Source organism: Apis laboriosa, unplaced genomic scaffold (assembly GCF_014066325.1).
Source record: "Apis laboriosa isolate Shangri-la unplaced genomic scaffold, ASM1406632v1 scaffold68_cov148, whole genome shotgun sequence".
NCBI lineage: Eukaryota > Metazoa > Arthropoda > Insecta > Hymenoptera > Apidae > Apis > Apis laboriosa.
Window position 1 is genome coordinate 413,850 of NW_025224135.1, and position 20,593 is coordinate 434,442.

General features: G+C 45.2%; 1 protein-coding gene across 1 annotated transcript in view; it reads right to left on the reverse strand.

Moving 5' to 3' along the window:
- Positions 1-20,142: 20,142 nt before the first annotated feature.
- Positions 20,143-20,593, reverse strand: part of LOC122718864 (atherin-like) — a 163,000-nt gene continuing 162,549 nt past the window's right edge. The window contains exon 2 of the mRNA XM_043944238.1: positions 20,143-20,329. Coding sequence (XP_043800173.1) covers positions 20,143-20,329 — 187 coding nt within the window. The remainder of the gene's footprint in view (positions 20,330-20,593) is intronic.

Genomic DNA, 20,593 nt, shown 5'->3' on the forward strand with positions numbered 1-20,593 from the left:
TGTTGACAATTTGAATAATAAACGACGGGGTTATCGATAAAAATGGTTACTTACAACAAGTGTAACTAACTACCCTTGCTTCTTGAGGAGGATTCTCCTCCTCGGGAATCACGTGAATCACGAACCCGGCCGGATACAGCCTCTCCCCACCCCTCTCCCAGGCGATTTCACGGGTTTATTAGAAGCAAATCAGGAGGATAGGAGCCTCTAATCAAAGATACTGATGAGGAAGGATACCGTGTTGGTTCGGCATTATGGCATTATACGCCCTGTCCTCCCGCCCCCTTGTCCTTATACCGCACTCTCGTTAGAGACATTATATTGCCTCTCCATCCGCTAAATCAAATCCGTGATTGTGAATAGAGGAGACGGCAGGGGTTCTCTCCGATTCCGTGGATCGAACGGTCCCGTCGGTTTTTCGTCCTTTTCTTTTTTTTTTTTTTCCTTTCCTTCTTTTCTTGAGAAAGAATCGAATCCTCCTCCTTTCGATAATTTCTAATTTTTCTACGCTTCCATGTTAAGGGGGCGAAGGGATCGATTACTTCGAATCTTCCGGCGTCTCTTAATCAGCCAAAGAGGGGGCAGAGGGGGGGATAGTTGGACGGGGAAATCGATATGAATCCACGATTCTCTCTCTCTCTCTCTCTCTCTCTCTGCGGTTCCATAGCGAGGAGATAAATTAAGCGGAATCGAGGCGAATCGGGGATCGATGCGGGGAAACACGTCGACGTCCCGCTGTTTTACGGCGGCCACGTCTTAACACGTCCTGTCGGGTCCCCTGGCTGTCCATTAAAGGTATTTACCGCATATTATTACCTTCACTTGCCCGATCGTTTACGATCGGCGATAATAAAATAATTATAACTCGGTGTCGTAAAACGTTTAACGGGGGGATCGTGTACGCGTTTGGAAATCGCGTTTGTCCACCTGAGCTCGTTTCCCCCTGTGTATATATATATATATATATATACACATATATACACACGTATACACGATCATAGGCCAGTCGAAGAGAATCATGGTCGGCCATAAAGATAACGAAATGCCGTCCTATCTTAATATCCCCACTTTTGGTTTTTCATCCGGGACGGATCATTCCCCTTCCCCTCCACCTCCACCTCCTCCTCGTGGACTCGACTTGCGTGGAAAAACTTTCGTCGAACCGTCTCGAAATTTCGATTCGAGGTTCTTAAGATCGACCACGCCGTTTCTTTTCCAATTTGCGGGTAAATTACGTTATCCCGCAACTTTTCATCGAACGATGAAACGAGTCGAGGGATTTTTGAGAGGCGCGATTTCTGATAAACTCGTGAGTCACATCGATCCTCGACAATGATTCCGAGGCACGCAGGATCGAATAAATCTCGCGGTCCAAAAACGACTGGAGCGGACAAAGGAGGGGGAGGGGGGGAAGGGAGAGGGGGTCTCGGTCTGCTCCTCGAGGAGCAGAGAACGCTGGCAGCAACAAAGGGGGCTAAGTGGTAATTATTTATGCATTATAGACGACGGGACGACGGCAAGTGTCGCTGAAATTAGACAGGGTTTAAATCAGTATAGACCAAGCGTGGATCAACCGGGATGAATCCGGGAGTTTCCTTTTCGCGTCGACAACACCTCCCCCTCCCCCTCTTTCCAACTGACCTAATTGTAACTTATGGCCATCCTGATAGAGCCAACCTACTCTCGAAACGTACTCCCGGTCTATGAGATTGTCGGATTTCTCTCCACCTTTTCCTTTTTCTTTCCTTTCCATCTTTTTTTTTTTTCGCGCTTCCCTCAAAAATTCTCCATTCAACTTGAACGATATTCGTGTAATGTTCACGATCGAGGATCGAAAGACACCGATTGTCTCTCCATTGTTTCCTTCACATCCTCCTACGAAAATACTGAAAGCGATAGAGCCAATCCTTCTTCTCACCGATGGATCGAACGTCATTGAATTATAAAACTCACTCGATTCTTGCTCGAACGAATCCTTCGCCAGGAGAGTAATGTCACCACACACGCGCGACGAAAGGAGGGACCCTTTAATTTTTAACGCGGTTTCTCTCCACGTGCCCGAGCGTAGAGGTAGAGGGGGGGATTCCTCCATCCCCTGTAAAGACCGGGCATATCAAAGTCGCTGTTTATAAAGAGATGGCGCACCAACACCTAGCCGACTCCTCTCGTAAAGACGCGGCCCCGATAATACGCATTTCCATACATACGCGCCGCAGGAGGAGGAGGAGGAGGAGGAGACACGAAAGAGAGGACACAGTGAAAGCAGAGAGAGAGAGAGAGAGAGAGAGAGAGTGAGCGGTCGTTTTCGTATTTGCATATAGAGAGCGTTAGCTAAGGGAAATAGAAGCCGAATACGTGACAGCCTTGCTCTGGGAGAGGCGATTCTTCCTAGGGAGAGACGGACACTTCCTATCACCGCGTTCATTAATAACCGGCGAAGCTTGGCCAAAGGTGAACCGCCAGGCCGAATAGCCCCCCTCTCTCTCTCTCTCTCTCTCTCTCTCTCTCTCTCTCTCTCCTTTCTTTCTTTATACGTAACTCTTGATCGAATTATTTTAATTTACGTTGGGAAATCGGCTGTCGAAGATACTTGGAAGAAGAAAAAAAAGAAATTTGCTTGCACATTTAATATCACGTTGACTGCTATTTCCAACGAAATCTCGTACTCCCAACGATATTTTTACTAATGCTGGAATAATTTCTTGCATCATTTGTTTTCATCGTGTTGCATTGCTGAGGTCCTCGCCACTCCACGCGAACATTTCGAACGTTTGAACTCGAGCAACGAGCGGTATAATAACGTTAAAATTTCTGCCCCAATTCGTTCGAAAAAGAAAAATGGAAGAGTCTTTTCGTCCAAATTTTCGTCCTGATAGAATGTTAATCTTTTTAAAGGATAAATATAAAATATCCCGTGATATAGATCTTGAATCTTATATAACGTATAAACCATTGAATAATAGAATTTGAGGAATTGGAATTTTAATTTTATTAATATCAAAGAAAAATGGAAAAGTCTTTTCATCCAAATTTTCCTGATAGAATATTAATCTTTTTAAAGGATAAATGTAAAATATCCCATGATATAGATCTTGAATCCTATTTATATAACGCATAAACCATTGAATTATAGAGTTTGAGGAATTGGAATTCTAATTTTATTAATATCAAAGAAAAATGGAAAAGTCTTTTCATCCAAATTTTCCTGATAGAATGTTAATCTTTTTAAAGGATAAATGTAAAATATCTCATGATATAGATCTTGAATCCTATTTATATAATGCATAAACCATTGAACTATAGAGTTTGAGGAATTGGAATTCTAATTTTATTAATATCAAAGAAAAATGGAAGAATCTTTTCATCTTGACCAATCTCACCTTTGTACAGAATGTTAATCTTTTTAAAGGATAAATATAAAATATCCCATGATATAGATCTTGAATCCTATTTATACAACCATTGAACCATAGAATTTGAGGAATTGGAATTCTAATTTTTTTAATATCAATTGATAACATTTACAGATTACGTTCTTCCTTGAGGTCAAATATATCATTTTAATTTTATAACAATTCAATTCAAAGTTTTATTACATCCTCTGGAACATCTTTCCAAAATACCTAAAAAGATCCTAAGTAGTGATATGGATGATGCGATATGATATCCGAATCATCGAATCTTGCTCGTTCGTTCGATGTTGGAGAAAAAAGAGAGAGAGAGAGAGAGAGAGAGAGAGAAAGAAATTTATCGGAACACGGTTATTTCGTTAATCCCACTCGCGAGACAAACGCTTTATCGGGCGCTCGTGTACTCGGTTTGTCGTACGGATAAATACCCCTGCTCGTCCCAAAGGCAAATGGGATAAATCTGAATAACACGTTTCAACCGACGGCTATGGTATCCCTTGATAAGGGTACGAAGGGGTTGGTGAATGATTAGAGATATTAATATCGCTCCGTGGAAGGGTGCGAACTACCAAAGTCCCGTGCAAAAGGGTTGATACGTGTGCTTACACATTCCTCACCGTGTGTACACACGCTCACACACACCCACCGAATTTATAGACACCGAGTATATCGATCGAGCTCGAGACCCGAACCTGAATCTTCCTCCAATTTTCCAAACCGGATTCTAAGAAATCGGCATTCTTACGTCGAAGGAGCAGCAACCACGATGGGTTGCTATTCTCGTCTCCAAAGATCCCGATCTCCCTCGAGGAGCGGATCACGGGCAAACAAACCCCGGATCCGCAAACTAATTCTAATCTGGCCGCTACCGCGACAAATCGCTCGCCATAAATCGAGGAGCCAAGAAACCGAGAGCCAAGAAGACGTTCGTAATCGAAGATAAACCGCGTCTCCCCCCTCCACGGTTACCGAAGCCCGCCTCCTCTCTTGGGGAGGGGAGGGCTTATCCCATCCGGATCCGAATCGTCTCGAAACCTTATTGTCCGAGGAACGATTTTTCGACGACTCTGATCGCGAAGTTTCTCCAATACAGAGTTAATCGAGTCTCTACTAGGGAATAGGGAACTGTGTCGAGATGTGTCAACACGGTCACTTCGAGAGGTTTTAATTTAATCGTCGAGGAGAAGGAGAAGAAGGAACAAAGCTAATTACGTTTCATAAATCATTTCTCTATTCTTCTAAATAATAATAATAATATTCGAGGCGCCATTCGATTTGGATTTTATCCTCTCTCTCTCTCCCTCTCTCTCTCGGAGATGAGAATTTATTCGTAAAAGGGTATATCCCGATCCCGGCCTCTCTGACTCGTTGACGAGATTGATCGCTTCTCGGCGACGATCGTTTGTCGTTACGGGGAGGACAACGAGGAGGACCCTTTCCCCCCTCCCCACGACTGTGTGCGCTATACATCACCGAGATTGAAACATTTCCTTATTATTACGAACGCGGGCATAGATTAATACCACGGTATTACAAACCACGTCCACGCTCTACCAACATTCATTCGGAACGGGTCGGTGATGTCGGTCGGGGTCCGCTCGACACTCCGCGGGACGGTTACCGTCTTTGTTCAAATCGAGCCATGAATACTCTTTGTTCTTCCACCCCTCCCTCCCTCCCTCCTTTGCAAACACGCGTACGGATTTATGTGTGTATATATGTGTGTATATATATATGGGGGCAAGAAGAGGAGAAAATACGTGTATATATATATATATATATATGTATAGGATAATTTTATCACGTGTACGAAACGCGGAGTTTTCGATAAAAATAATACGGTAATTTCGTGTGATCGCGATGACGCGGGAGGGAAAAGCGTATGATGATCGCCTTACGAATCAGCGACACTTTCGGCCGTGCTTCCCTGCGCGCTCGTAACGGTGAATCCCAACGGGTGGTCCATCAAGGGCGGCCGCAGCACACACGCTAAAACGAATCATCGTCTCGAATCATCCAGCTCGGGTAATTGGTGGATTCGATCATTTGCGGCCGTGCAATTTTCATTATCCGTTCGATGCTGGCCGATTTCTTTCTTCGAAGCCTGTGATATGTACGATATATGCTTTTGCAAAAGTCTTGCTTTGATTTCGTACGATTTGTTTCTTTGACAAATATTTTTTATATACTTGAGAGGATTTCTTTTTCTTCGGTTAAATTTTTCTTGGCTGAATTTTTCTTTCGATTGCTTTATTCGCGACTGTTTCTTCAGTTTTTGATTTTATCTTTATGCAGTCCAACTTTTTCATTTTGAATATTTTATATTTTTATGTTACTTTATGTTAATTTTGTGTTTAATGGAACGATAGCTTGATATCAGACGAACGTAAAAATGTTTGGTAACAGTTGTTTATATTTCTGGCTAAAAACTATGAAAAAAAACGTATCATCGATTCGATTCGAATTTTACGAAAAATGTCGTCGTATCGAGTGAAGCGAGAGATGACAATTTAATAAATATATATATATATATACAAGCGAGCGAAAATTTCTATCTATCATCGTAAAATTTAAAAGGAAAGTTTTTATTATTTTGATTTTAAATACTTTGTATATAATTTTAAAGGATATTTTTCGCTTCGTGATATTAATTTTATTTTCAAATTAGTTTTTCTTAGGGATTCGAACAATTTTCCTATTCCAGTTTGAACTAGAATGAAAAGCTTTTTATGATTTAAAAAAAAATTTCAAAGACGATGAGCGCATTCAAGGAATTTATCTTCTCCAGAATTCTATTCAACCGGAATAACAAAACTTGTTTGCTTCGTTGCCAAAATTATCTTCGTACATTGATCGTCTTCATTTCGATTAATAAAGTTTTGATTGAGCTTAGAATTATGTGCATTTGAAGTTAATACTTAAAAAGAACTTTCCTTCCAACCTAATATTACAACTAACATAAGTTGACGAATCGTTTTCAAACGTACGTCTCGTTCGTGAAAAATTGTAAACACAGTAGTGACTCTTGTATCCCCATTACACGTTCTGTTTACCCCGCAACGTTCGCTAGCTATGTTTACATTCTCAGATTACAACGTAAACACAACGATGTATTCAAACGGCGATAAATACTTTCCTGCCGGTAGAACGTATCGTGTCGATTCAGTGTGAAGCGGAGAACGGTATCGCGAAGACCGAAGTCGAATCGAAGGCGTTGAAAGCGGCGAAAAAGTGGAACGAAATCGACAATCGGAATACATTCGATTTATTAACGAAGAAAGAAAGAAAGAAAGAAAGAAAGAAAGAATCGTTCGATCTCTTTCACACCGGGCGGTTAATCTCGATAAATTCCGCGGAAGTCGAGGGGAATATTTAGCTTTAGATCTAAGTTTATAATTACCGAGAAATGGAATGGCGTGCGTGTCGGGGATGATGGGCCTACCATAACCGATCCCTCTTATAAACTAGGATCGCGCGAACGAGCCGGAGGATCCTCGCTCTTCGTGTCCCTCGCGTATTACGAATCACCTTGCAACGTCAACCACGGCGAATTAATGCGCGCAATATGTTGGCCTCGGCCAACGTTTACGGGTTTACGGGTTTACCTTCTGGTATATAACTTAAGAGGCCGGGGTTGGTGTGTATCGCGGGTGCAACGATTCATTGCTGCTGTTAAGAAATCGTCGTACCGATTCGCCTTTCTTTTTTTTTTTTTTCTTTTTCTTTTTCTTTTCTTCCTTGCCAACAGTCCACTGCAACGTTCCTCCTTCCCCCTCCACGACGGTCGACGACAGTGGTCGGCTACACTCGCGTTCATAAGTAATAATAAGTGAGCGACGAAAAATTATCGAATCGAACACGTTGAATCGCAAAAAAAAAAAAAAAGGAAAGGAAGAGGAAATTTAAATTTTACGATGATAAATAGAAATTTTCCCTCGCTTGTATATATATATATATATATATATATATTTATTAAATTGTCATCTCTTGCTTCGATACGACGATATTTTTCGTAAAATTCGAATCGAATCGATAATATATATTATCGTATAGAGAGAAATGGCGTTGTTTTATAAGCGAGGGAATATCGTAAAATTCGAGTCGAATCGATAGTACGAATTAGTATCGGGAGATAGCGTTATTTTACAAAACGAACGATTATCGTAAAATTCGAATCGAATCGATATTATTGGCGAAATTTTAACGAATCGTCGGATTATCGTATATAGAAACGGGGATTATTTCACAAACGAATAATTATCGTAAAATTCGAGTCGAATCGATAATATAAATTAGTATCGAAGAAATAACGTTATTTTAAATAAACGAACGATCATCGTAAAATTCGAATCGAATCGAACAGATTATTGGAGAATTAGAAATTATCGCGTAGAAGAAATGGAAGTTATTTTTACAAACGGGCGATTGTCGTAAAATTCGAATCGAATCGATATACTATCGGCGAAATTTTTTTTACGAATTACGAATCGAGAATCGAGGAATAACGTTATTTTAAATAAACCAACGATTATTCGTAAAATTCGAATCGAATCGATTGTCGCGTTGGCGAAATTTCTTACGAATTGTCGAATTATCCAGAAATAACGTTATTTTAAATAAATAAACCAACGATTACTTATACTTGTGAAGTGGAGTGTATCCCCGCTCGCCTTTCCATTATTTATCACTCGATTAATCCGGGAATAGGCAACACCGATCGGCCAGCCACAATTTGTAATCGTTAACACGATTCGGAGATACGCCCCCCCCCCCTTTTTGGGATACGTAACGTGGAAGTTATTCGCGGGTTGGTTACAAGCGCGATGTCCCCGTGTTGGACGACACTTCTCCAACTCTTGCTTCTCGCTAATCATTCTTCGCGAGGATTTAACCTCTGCGATGGCCGAACAAGACGAGGCTCGTTTCATTTCAAAGAGGAATAAATCTCGAGAAAGATATTTTTCCTCTTTGCGTGGAACAATTCTTTTTTTCTTTTTTTTTTTTTTNTTTTTTTTTTTTTTCTTAATTAATTTTGCGCGCAATTATTCGCGCAAATTTATTTTTATCGATTCGATAAAATTTTCGCTCGTCGAGAAACCTTTGAGCCTTTTCCATTTCCGAGTCCGCATCCCTCCGGTGGGTCCAGCCAATGATATATCGGCCATCACCTCGAGCACAGCACCTGTTAATGCGCTTCTCTCCTCTCGTCCAACATCCGGCTCCGTTACCACCGTATTCACCGCTACCAATGCTTTACAAGGATATTCGCAGCGGGAGCGATCGATATCGCCATTCTCTCTTTTCTCTCTCTTTCGACGACGATCGAACGAAAACAACGCGATTTCCGCAGATTTTCCCCCTCTTCGTCGGCCAAGAGAAATAATTCCGGCCGAACTTGGGCGGAGAGACATTAGATTCTCTCGAAGGAGGAAGGGCCCCCCCCTCCCCCCTCCCTCCGTTCTTATTCTTCGTTCGGTCGAAATCGACGATCGAAGAAGAGGGAAGAACTTTGTTACCCGAAACCGGAATTCACGATACTTTCCATATTTCAGAACTCATCGAGTGGTACACGCGAATAAAGTAACAACGTTAATGCTTTCTTATCCTCGCGGCGGGGCGCGGGAGGAGAGGGGGGGATTTAATACCTTCTTAAATATTCCCTCCATCCCTCCCCCCCTCCTTATTCTCGTCCCTCAACTCGAAAGATCCTCGCATTCCTCTTCCTCCTGTTCATCCTCCTGGAACCCCCCCCCTCCCTCCCTCATACAACGACTCGAGTATTAGAGGGAGGGTAGTATTCTTAAAGGTAGAAACAAATAATACGATTACGTTCCGTTTCCGTTTATTAAAGAAACAAGATATCGCTGTCTGACTATATATATATTTCGAAGTCGAGTTCTCTCCATCTCTCTCCCTCCTTTAATTCCTATAGGCACTCGATATACACTCGAAACTCGATATATTAAAACTCGCGAGAATTACGCCGCAGATGGTTGCTTCCGCGACACCAACAGTGATGAAAAAAAAAGAAAAAGGAGAAGGAAGAAGAGGAAGAGGACGTAAGCCTGCTTGATCGTTCGGGCAGAATTTCAACGATTTCCTGCGTGTGTGTGTGTACACCGAGCTTCCTCCACCTCGAGTGTATTTCGATATGCCGATTAATAATCCCTTTAAATTCTTGGTGGAAGAGAAGGGAATGAATAAAGAAGATTGTTCGAAAAATAATAACATAATTATTATCTCGTTGATAGAACGAAGAGGAAGGGACCCACCCGCGACGGGTCGAATCGAATCGGACGAGACGCGGCCGGTTAGCTTAGCTTGAACTCGCGTGCGGATATATTGAGACACGCGCTAACGCATTCTAATTATCATGCGCATAATGGTGGCCTCGAGCCAAGCTTCAGAAATACATCAGACTGTAGATATATGTGTGTGTGTGTGTGTATATATATATATGTATATATATATATATATATATATATATACTGTTGCAACAAGATTCCAGGGAAACGCGGAATATTCAACGACAACTCGAGCGGCCATTTATCGGGAGCGAAGGCTCGAATATTTGGTCTCGTTTTGTTTGCGAACGTGGCGAGCGTTCGTCCCGCGAGTGCGAACGGTTACACGATGACGGAGGGAACATTCTTCGTTGTGAGGAATGGGGGCTGTGTAACGGAAAGCCAGCTGGACGATTCTCTGTGAATCCCGTTTTCGTTTCGGTTGGAACGGATTTCGGACACGGATACGACGATAACGAAAAGGGGGAGGGGAGGAGGGGAGAGATTCTCTTTGTTTCTCTCTCTCCGTCTCTCTCTCTCTCTCTCTCTCTCTCTCCTCTTTTCTTTCATTGAAGAGAAATATTGACGGACAGTTGAAAAGAGGTTCACTCGTTAGAGAGATTGTATTATTAATAGAGGAGGATTATCCGAGGAGGATGAAACAGGACCGGGGGATTTGAAATCGTTAATGACCACCGGCCGTGGTGGAGCGTTTTTGGCCGCGATTGACGAGAGGCCGAGAGTGTGTGGCGTGGTGAGGCCATAGTAGAACTGTAAGAAATGTCAAGCGGTTTTCGGGCCAAATGACCATTCGTTCGCCCGAGCACAATGACACTTTTTTTTCATCCCAGGCCGAGGACAATCACAGGTACGCTCGTTCCTCCCTTCACGCTCTTTATTTCTCCTTCTTCCACGAACCATACGTCATCGAAGCCTTTCGTGTTCTCGTCGAACAAGAGGAAACCGACTGGCATTCAGTCGACAACGAATGCCCATATAGACGAGGCCCTCCCCCCTCGCTCCTCTCCACCCACCCCTTCTTCTTCTTCTCCTCCTCCTCCTCCTTCTTCTTCTTCTTCTTCGTCTCCGTCCTCTTCTTCCTCGCCGAGCTATTGCTCGAAAGGCCCTGGTTTCGCGTCTCATTTTTTTCTACCAAGCCGATCTTCAATCTTCGAGCCACGGCCGCGCTGGTCATTGCCAGAGAGGAGTGATAGATGTGGAAATAATTATAGGCGAACGGTCGCGCAATAAAAGTAAAAACCATGTCAAATTTCTGCTGCCCCGGTAATGACTTTTGACCATGCAATGGGGGGGGGGGGAAAGCGAGTAACGTAAAACACCATACGATACGATACGATAACGTTCGATTTGATTCGAAGAGAGATTAATCCCCCTCCTCCTCTCCTCTCCTCTTCTCGAAACTTTCGATCTCGAAGAATTCGAGTCCTCCTCGAAAAAAAGGAAAGAGGAGGAGGAGGAGGAGGAGGAGGAGGAGGAAGAAAGAAAGGAAGGAAGGGGAAGAAGGAGTATAGTAGGCCAAATTTCGTGGCTCGGGGCTATCGCGGTATCCCCGCGTAGTATGGATAAAAATGACGAACGATTTGTCCCCGTCGCCGTGTGACGAAAGACGAAATCAGTTTGTTCCAAAATCAAAGACCCCGCGAATCCCCTCGAAACGATCTCGACGTCGACTCGAAGGTCGCCGCGCGCGGCGTCTGCCGTCCCCTCCCCTCCGCCGACCTCTCAATGGTGCCTTACCCAACCTTCTCCCCCCCTTTCCCTCCCCTCCCCCTCCTTTCCCTCGACTAATGCAGCGCCGTGCCCCGGGGCACGGTAATGCCTAATTAATCCAATTAATCTAGGAGAGCACAAATGACCTCGACGGGGAGGAGGAGCGCTGAAAGAGAGTGGACGGGGCTGAGAAGGGGGGAAGGAGGGGAGGGGGGGAGAAGCCAGGCCAGCAGAGTTGTCCCGGGCACGGGCATGGGCTGATGGACCCGGGGCCCCGATCCAACATTCCGAGAAATTAACGATTACCGGTGATTTATACAAATTCATATTTTAAATTATTGGCCGTCATTAGCGCGCGCGTCGAGGTATTAGTTGCCTGCGACGTGTAAAAGGGCTCCCTTCCCCCTCTCCTCCTCCTCCTTCCACCTGACCTAACCCCGCGCGCCGCCTCATTTCTCCTTCAGCCTCGATCATCCGTTCCATTCCGTTCCGTTCCGTTCCGTTCCGTCCCGTTCCGTCCCGTTTCGTTCCGTTCCGTCCCGGTGTATTCGTATAGTATTCGCTCGATCCGTCCGGATCCCGTCTTTCGAGAGAGAGAGAGAGAGAGAGAGCGCGGTGGAATATATTATCGTTTTGTTCGCGCGAGTTCGAGCGAGATCGAAAGAGAGAGAGAGAGAGAGAGAGAGAGAGAGAGAGAGGGAGGGAGAGAGGCAGAGTCGGGCCGGTTGTCATTGGCTCATTTGTTAGACGCCATCCAAAGCATGCGGAGCCTTGATTTAGTGCCTCCACCTCGAAACCGCGCCGCGTATATACCCCGAGAGATATCCCGGCCGCGGCGCCCTTCATCCAAGAGACAAAGACACCAATTGAGCCGAACGTGAAACGAGAGAACCGACCGACGACCGGGAAGAAAACGAGAAACCTCTCGTTCCCGTCTCGTTTCGGCTTTTCGCTCGATCGAAACGAATAATAATAATAATAATAATAAAAATAATAATCGTCGTTAATCGAACGACACGTGTAAAAAAGAGAAACGTGTAAAAAAAAAAAAAAACCAAGCAATGGGATATCTTCGGTTTCGGGCTACGATCGGGCATACGAGGTGGGGAGGGATTCGAAGGAGAGGGATAAAAGGAAGGAAGGAATTATCCGAGGGCAGGTGTAGGTGGTCCTCCTCCCCATCCCACTATAAGCCATGGCGAAGCAAGCATTCGCGGTGAAGCGTTCGTTTGGATCGAGAGGCCGCCCGATCCCTTGCACTTATACGGTAGCCGAACAACGTAGGAAGGCAAGGAAATCTAATTGTCGGTCTTCGACGTAGCGGGCAAATTGCAAAAATAAACACGTCGGCGAGTTGGGTAGCAGGGAGGGGGGGCAAGAGGGGTATGGAAGGTGGGTTACAAGGAGGGGGAAGGGGGGGGGGGGAGGTTGGAAATCGAGAAGACCGCAGACAAGACCAGTCGCTCCTTTTTCTCTCTCTCTCTCTCTCTCTCTCTCTTCCCCTCTCATCTCCCCCTCCATCTGGCTCGCTTCTCTTCCACGGAGAATGGAAATACTAATTTTGCGGAATACGGTGGCCGGACTGCGGTAAGCGGGCTTTGGAAGACAGTGGTGTGGGGTCGTGATTACCCGAGGATAATTATAGTCGACGTGCGCACGGGTTATAGAAGAGGGTAGCAGCTCTCTTCTCCTCCGTATACTCCGCCACGTCCGACGTGGTGCGTTTTACGTGTGCGTCCGGCTATCACGTGCTTGATGGAGGATCCCCTGGGTAAAAGTCATCTTGGCGAATCTCCCGTTTTTCCTTCATCGATCCTTTCATGAATCGCGCTTCTTTCCGAAGAGGGAAAGAGAGAGAGAGAGAGAGAGAGAGAGAGAATCGCCCGTCTCGATTTGTAAAATTCGTTGGGAAGCGTAATAATAATAAACGAAATCGGGCGACGAGATAATGAGAAGAAGTCGCGTTGGCGTTCGGGGAACCGTAAATACCCCGATGAACGGCAATAAGAATTTATTGCGGCCTCCTTTGACGGGAGGCGGCCGCCGGTTTTCGGATTCGGGGAAGGGTCATTTTTGATATCACGAAGCCACGTTAATTGTTGCGTTACGAAGACCGGGGGACCCGGGCTCCGAATGAAGAGACTCGGTATAGAGAGAGAGAGAGAGAGAGAGAGAGAGGGAGTCAAGATATAATTGCTACATCCTCTTAGTCACGTGCCACTCACGTGGTTCCCAACTGCGAGCGCGAACGACTATGAGGCCACTATAGCTTCGAGGTACAACGCTTAACACCGACGTTTATACCGGGACGTTTCTTGCCGCGCGTTTCTCCTCTCCTCGCTTTGATTGATCGTTTAATAAAAGTCTTGTCCCATACGCTGAAAATAAATTTCTCCGCTCGGATAAATAAATGGTTCTTACAATGTGGTTAAACGAATTATCGTCGCGCGGAACGGACGACGCTCGCTGCCTCGAAGACTCAATTCCATTAGGCGATCGTCTTTTATGAACTTGCTATATCTTCCTTTTCTCCTCCTCCCACCCCTCCCCTATTTCCCCAGCCAGTTAATTCCTACTAAACACGTCTTTACGAGCGACGATTTCGAATTCCGTTCGATTCGGGATTCTCGGGAGGTTAGGTTACGCGGTATAGAGAATAAGAGAAGCGGGCGAAATTCCGCGCGAAGATCGGCCATTAATTTCTTTTCGAGAGAAAAACCCGGTCGAGCTAATGGGAGCCATGGTCTAATGCCTCCCGCTGTGTCTCTCCCGAAAGATCTTTCTTTCGCTCCGCACTCCTACTAATGGCCCACTCTTTGATGACAAATATCGGGCGGAAGAAAATATATAAATTACTCGTTTGATATCCTTCCCCCCCCCCCTTCTCTCTCTCTGTGTTTCTATCGATGGGAAATTTCACCGAAAATGAGAGCGAAAAAGAAAAAAAGAAGAAGTAAAAGTCCGATCGCGGTCTCGTATCTCAATTAAACCTGGGGCCGATTGCCGGTTTTTCAGCTCGCAGGTGCAACGCGCGGTGGCTGAACGTCGAACGGCGACATTGAAGCGTGACACCGAGCGATGCATCAAATCCTTGTGCGAGGCGCGCCAGTTGCACCGGATCGCCGTAATTCTTCGCGAGAAGGAATCGCGGTGAAACCCTTTTCGTCGAGCTGCCACTTCACAACGACAGACCAGGGCCGCCCCTGTGCGTACGTGCACAGGGGCCGCAGAAGCGTAGCGTGAGCGCGCGCACACACACACGCAACCGTCCGCCATACTTTGACAGACACAAAAACATCGGAGAGAGGCTTGATAAATTGCCCGGGAGAAAAAGCATCGGCCACTCGAGGCTGTTCGGTGGCGCGCGAGAGAAGGGGCCCAAGAAAGAAACGGAAAGAAATGGGAACGGAGAGAAGAGAGAGGCGTTAAGGACAGGATACATCACCGACTGGTTCCGGTATTGTTCGCGTTAATAGCGGCCAGATACAACGGGACTCGGCCGATCCACCCTCTCCGACTCTGGTAAATACGCGAGTTCGAATGAGCGATGCTTCGATTATCTCGATCTGGAGAGCGTCAATTCGACGGAAACGAGAAGCAGGAAGCGTCCGCTACGCAGGGGGAAACGGCAAAGTAGCTGCTCGAACTCTTCTCTCTTCTCTTTTTTTATCACATTGTGTCTCGCCTCGACCGATCCTCCTGCTATCCTGTGAAAGAGATACGTATAGGTGTGTTTGAAAGCAAAGTTCTTTTCTCTTCTTATATATACGCGATATACGCGATATACGCGATGAAATGCGCAAAGTCAATGCGCGGTGGATACTCGCGTGGAACGAGTAGAGATAGAAACGTGTGTTTGTTTTCCCTTCGATAAATTGTTCGATCAACTACTAATTTCATGCGCGCGTGTATATATAGAGTAGGTGAGAGAGCGGGGGAAATACGTACGCGTAACCACAGTTACGGTACGCTTGTTTATTTATTCATTTAGTCGTTTCGTTCGGGTTAAGTCTCTCTAAGTGTAAAGTACGCAAGCTATGATTTTCCTTCATCGATAAACCAGTTCGATAGTGCACGCACTCCATTACTTTGTTGTAGATGGCGCGCTGCTTGCCTAAGGAGAAACGCGTTGGTTCTCTCGTGATGGCGAACGTTAACGAGCCGCTATCGCGTGTTAATTTCGAGGCAGCCGTTAAAACCAGACTAGAATTCCAATATCTTGATCGAGCTTAGTTTTTCCACACGAACGTTCCGTGAAAAAGCAACTCGGCGATCTTCTTTCGCGTTTAATTGGCCGATCGATTCTCTCGACTTTTCAGAAAAAGATCCGTTTTACGTTTTCAGGTTATGAAACGAAGTGTACGAAGTGTATCGCGCTACGCGTTTATTGCGTCTATTGTGCAATTTAGATGTCGCATGACGAAAAGGTAGGTCATTGGGTGGTATGAAGTACGAGTGTTTACCTTGATACGATAACGCGTGTCGCAATGTGTTTGTAACGATAAGAAGTGGTGATCAATTTCTTAATAAGAAACTCTCGTGACACGAAATTGCGAATTTATTTTATTTTCGAGACCCGTTCTCAAGAAATCTTTGTTCGATAAAATTTAAAAAAAAAAAGAAACCAACTCTTTTCTTCAAAAGTTTGCCTAAGAACCAAAAATAACGACGTTTTCGGTCGAACTAACAGCCGTCCCTAATCGTGAAATAACACGGGTGGTAACCAGCGCGCACAATGACGGGAGAAGACGCGAGAAGAGAGACGTTCGGTCGATCCGTACAACTCCGCCCTTCGGCTCACCTGAAAAGATCGTTAATCTTCAAAGAGATGATAGTTATATTGTCCTGTCACGGATACGGAGGATTGTCGTTCGTGGCGAGGAGAAAACGGAAGATAATGCCGTTGGAAAACGGCTCCTTTTTTCGCGTGTCGAGATGTAATTTCAATAAATCATGGATAAGTGGTCGGGCGAGGGGGGGTGCGGGGATGGAAGAGGGAGGGAAGAGATAGTGGCGGGAGGAACAGCTTGCGAATTCGGTATACCGCGAGCACATCGCTGCCTTGGATTAATTTATCGTCGCGCCGTTATTTACACGTACGACCTTCCTATTTTTTCTCTCTCTCTCTCTTTCTCTCTCTCCCTTTTTTCACGGTAAACGAAACGATCAACGAGAAATCTATCTTATTCCATCTTATCCACGCTTCAGATAAAAATCATCGACAATCTGTCATAAAGTAACCAGACTTATCGTTCTAATAATAAAATTATCGATCTAATCGTCGTTTAAAAAAAAAAAAAAAACTTTCCTCGAATTCGATATTAAAAAGAAAAAGAAAGAAACAACAAATTAATCTCGTGCCTCGTGCACCCAGCTGCATCCCATACGCGCAAATTCGTTTCTCAAAGCAGCTGCTTTGTCGATCGCGATCGCCCTTTTGCGGTATTTTGCCGGTAATAAAATTTATTTTCAACCACTTTTCAACCTCGCGTAATGAAATTACCGCGATGATCGAGTCGACGATCCGTACACGCCTCGACGCAACGTTGAAGAAGAAGAAGAAAATCTGCAATCCTTCGAAACGGCAATATTAATTCTCACCGCGAGAGGTGGTGTAACGAGGCACGTGCCGGGGTATTACGCTCGGCGTGAAAAAAAAAAAAAAAAGAAAAGAAAAAAAAAAGAGGCTGTTAAAGATCCCTTGATAGCGAAATACTAATCGCGTGTTTCGTTAAGGTGGCTCGTCGAACGATATTATAACCGTTCGTACGGTTATAATCTTAAGCGTAGCGGGCGACGCGACCGGCAATTTCGCGCTTAACGAAGCTTTTCCGTGCGCGAGAAGTGACTGTAACTGCTGGCAGCCCGTGGATATTCTCCGCATTAGCGCTTCCCCGTAATGATACGAAGGGAAAGGAAAGGAAAACAAGATACGTTTTCTGAGAAACGGTCTATCGGTGTGTATCCGTGTCAATTATCTCCGAGGATTGAGACATCGCGACTATTTACCTCTCTTCGCGCAACCGACGCATCTAACGCTTATCCACTTGTACAAATATTCCAATATTACGATATTCGAATTTCTCGAATTAAATCGTTGATACGATGATACGCACTTTTCGTGTCGCGAATATCCTGTTTCGTGTATCGTTCGCGCGGTTAAACGACATTCCATGTCGAACCGAGCGAACGGAACGTTTGTACAGAGAGAGAGAGAGAGAGAGAGAGAGAGAGAGAGCGGGTACAAAGCCCAAACTATATCACGGATCGGTGATCTTAGGTTTAACCCTCGACGGAGAGTCCAGATTCTGCCTACGGAGTATTCAATTTGAGCGGAGCGAATTGCAGATTCTCACCGACTGCCCGCGGGCTTATTATCGCACTTTGCCGGCTCGAAACATCGGGCGAAATTGCTGCTTTCGAACCCATCCGCGCGATGATCTCGGGACATCGATTCCCTTTCCTTTCTTCTTTTTTTTTTTTTTTTTTCGATCTTATCGAGGAACTTCTTATTCCGCGAAAATATACTCGACCTCGAAATTTCGATATATCGAGATCCGAATCTTCGAACTCTGTAATAAAGTTCCTCGAAGTGTCGGAATCGTTGTCGGTTTGATGACTTCATTATCGACTCTTATCTAATTTTAAAATAGATATTTATTCATCAATCGTATCCGTCACGCGAACGAGGAGAAATTTGAAATTCGATAAGCGAGAGATTATCAAAATCGAGGAATTTCCCCTCGACGAGGAAACCTAACCTATAAACGGTTCTGGCTTCTGGCATTCCCGAAAACTTGGCAACGAGATTGAAGAGGCAGGACGATGAATCGCCGCTAATTGATCGTTCTGACGAACGAACGATCGAAGCGATCGGCGAATATCTCGGCGAAACTCGGGGAGGAGGAGAAGGGAGGGGGTAAAGGAGAAAGGGTTATTAAAAAATGCCCTGAAATATCCGACGGATTAAATCGTCTCATTTGCATAAGATACGGTCACCGTAAACGCAAATTTATGGATATGTGAACGTATAGATTCGAGACCGAACAGGATAACTGCTAATAAAGGCTCATCCTGGCAGCGAATAATGAGAGGGTCCCCTGGGTGGTGTGGCGCCACGATACGCGGCTAAATATCTCGCTATAAGCTTATATACCATACGCTTACATTATTGCAGTTGGATAAGTTGTAAACATTTCTCTCCCCCCTCCTCTTCGTATCTCCGATTTACGAACTCTCCTTCCATCGAATCGTATCGTACGATACGATTCTTTCTTTTTCTTTAAACCGCATCAACGCTCCCTATGTACGAATAAACTCGAAACGTTTCCTTGGACAAACGTTACGCTTCATTCGAACGGCTTACGTTCAACAGACGTTTCAATTATAGCGAGAGAATCGTTTCGAAGGCGTTCTCGTATTCCGTTGACGTCCGTTACAATTAAACGGTGTTGAACGAAGTCGATGGAAAGGCAACGATCTAGATTGTTCGTCGCCAAATGTCAAATTTTGTGTCCATATTGGAATGGAAACGGAATATTCGGTCGGTCGAACGAGTTCTCAGGTTACGGGTACGACAATAAAGATAAGGATTCCCGAGGTCGAGAAAGATCGTTAGCCGGCGAAAGAGAGAAAAAGGAAATAGCAACACTCGTAATTATCCCATCTCTCTAACGCGATACGAACGTCGCCCTTCCTCGCTCGAAAGTACATATTCATGCACTCGGTCGAGACACATATCCAGATTCGTGTAACTGTACACCATTGCGAACGCGCTCACGCGGTCACAGACACGAGGAAAGGGGGACGTGTGTGATCGCAAAGGAGGCGCACGGTTCACGGCAGCTTGTTTGCATTAGGCCGGCCTCGCTCAGGATATTACGTAAAGTCAGAAAAATGCCGGGCGAGAGCAAAGTGGACAGCTCGGGGCCGCGACAAAGGGTCGCTTTTCACCTCGAGCTACGTACTCGAAGGCATCGTTCGTCCGTGTAATTAACGGCGAATATAATTACCAAGCTTCTCGAACGACGCCCGCCTGCACACGCGCGCCAAAGAATTATTTATTTCTGAGAATCCGTTTATTTGTTACTCGACGCAAAAAAAAAAAAAAAAAAAAAGGAAAAAGAACGTATTACGCTGAAAAATTATTCTGAAAAATCGAACGTGGAAAATATACTCGATGATTTATTGAAACGTATCGTAAAGACGTATCGCGCGTTCGAATCTTGGGAATGGGTAGCTGGAAGAGGAGGTGAAACAAGGGGCGAGGAGAAAGGTTATGGCAGCTAGGGGCCGGCGAAGCACAAATCAATTAGTGGGGGGGCCTCGGGCTCTTCTGGCCACCAGAACTACCCTCTTCCTCGCAACCCCTCCTTCCCCCCGCGTAACGAGTTACCACCACGAGGCCTTTCCGTCTCCTTTTCTCCTCCCGCTTCCCCCTCAAGGTAGCCACAGCGAATACAGATTGCGTTTCAATCCATACACCCTAACGAGTGTTTAGTGTTTACCGAACCGCGAGCCGACCGCCTTTGCTTTGCCCGCACAATTTCCCTCCGTCCAACAACGGATAAACGGATAACCAATAACCAAAATCGTCGATCGGCTTTCCAGAGTGGAAACGCAGGGACGGGAATTTCGAAAAAGCGTGATCGATATAGGAGGGGGGACGCGGGGAGCGAAACAAATGTCGCCGCCTCGCATTTAATTACACGAGTATTTTATCGAGTACGAAGCCATTGGTGTATCGCCCATTCATCCGTCGTTCCGTCGGTGTTCACGTCCGGGTGCGTCTGGTATTTGGAAGGGCAGCAGAGCGCCGGTTTCGGCGGCGGCGGCGGCGGCGGCATAGGGTCCTCCTCGATATTTATGGGGGCCAAAGTCAAATTAGTGGCGTACGGCGTGCACCTTTTGATTAAGTATCTGTTAACTAAAGGTAATACTTAATAAAGTAACGGTGATTTAGTGGGGGCCAGGGACAAGCGGCATCGACCGATCGTTCGTTTTCCCATTCAAAATAAAAATTCGATATTTATGGGCCCGTGGAGGGGCCCCTATAAGAGCCGATGGGTCTCCAACTTCTCCTTCGATTCTCTGCCAATTCTCTTTTTCGGTTTACGACCATCCCTTTCGATCGTTTCTTCTTTTCTTTTTTCTTTTTTTTTTTTTTTT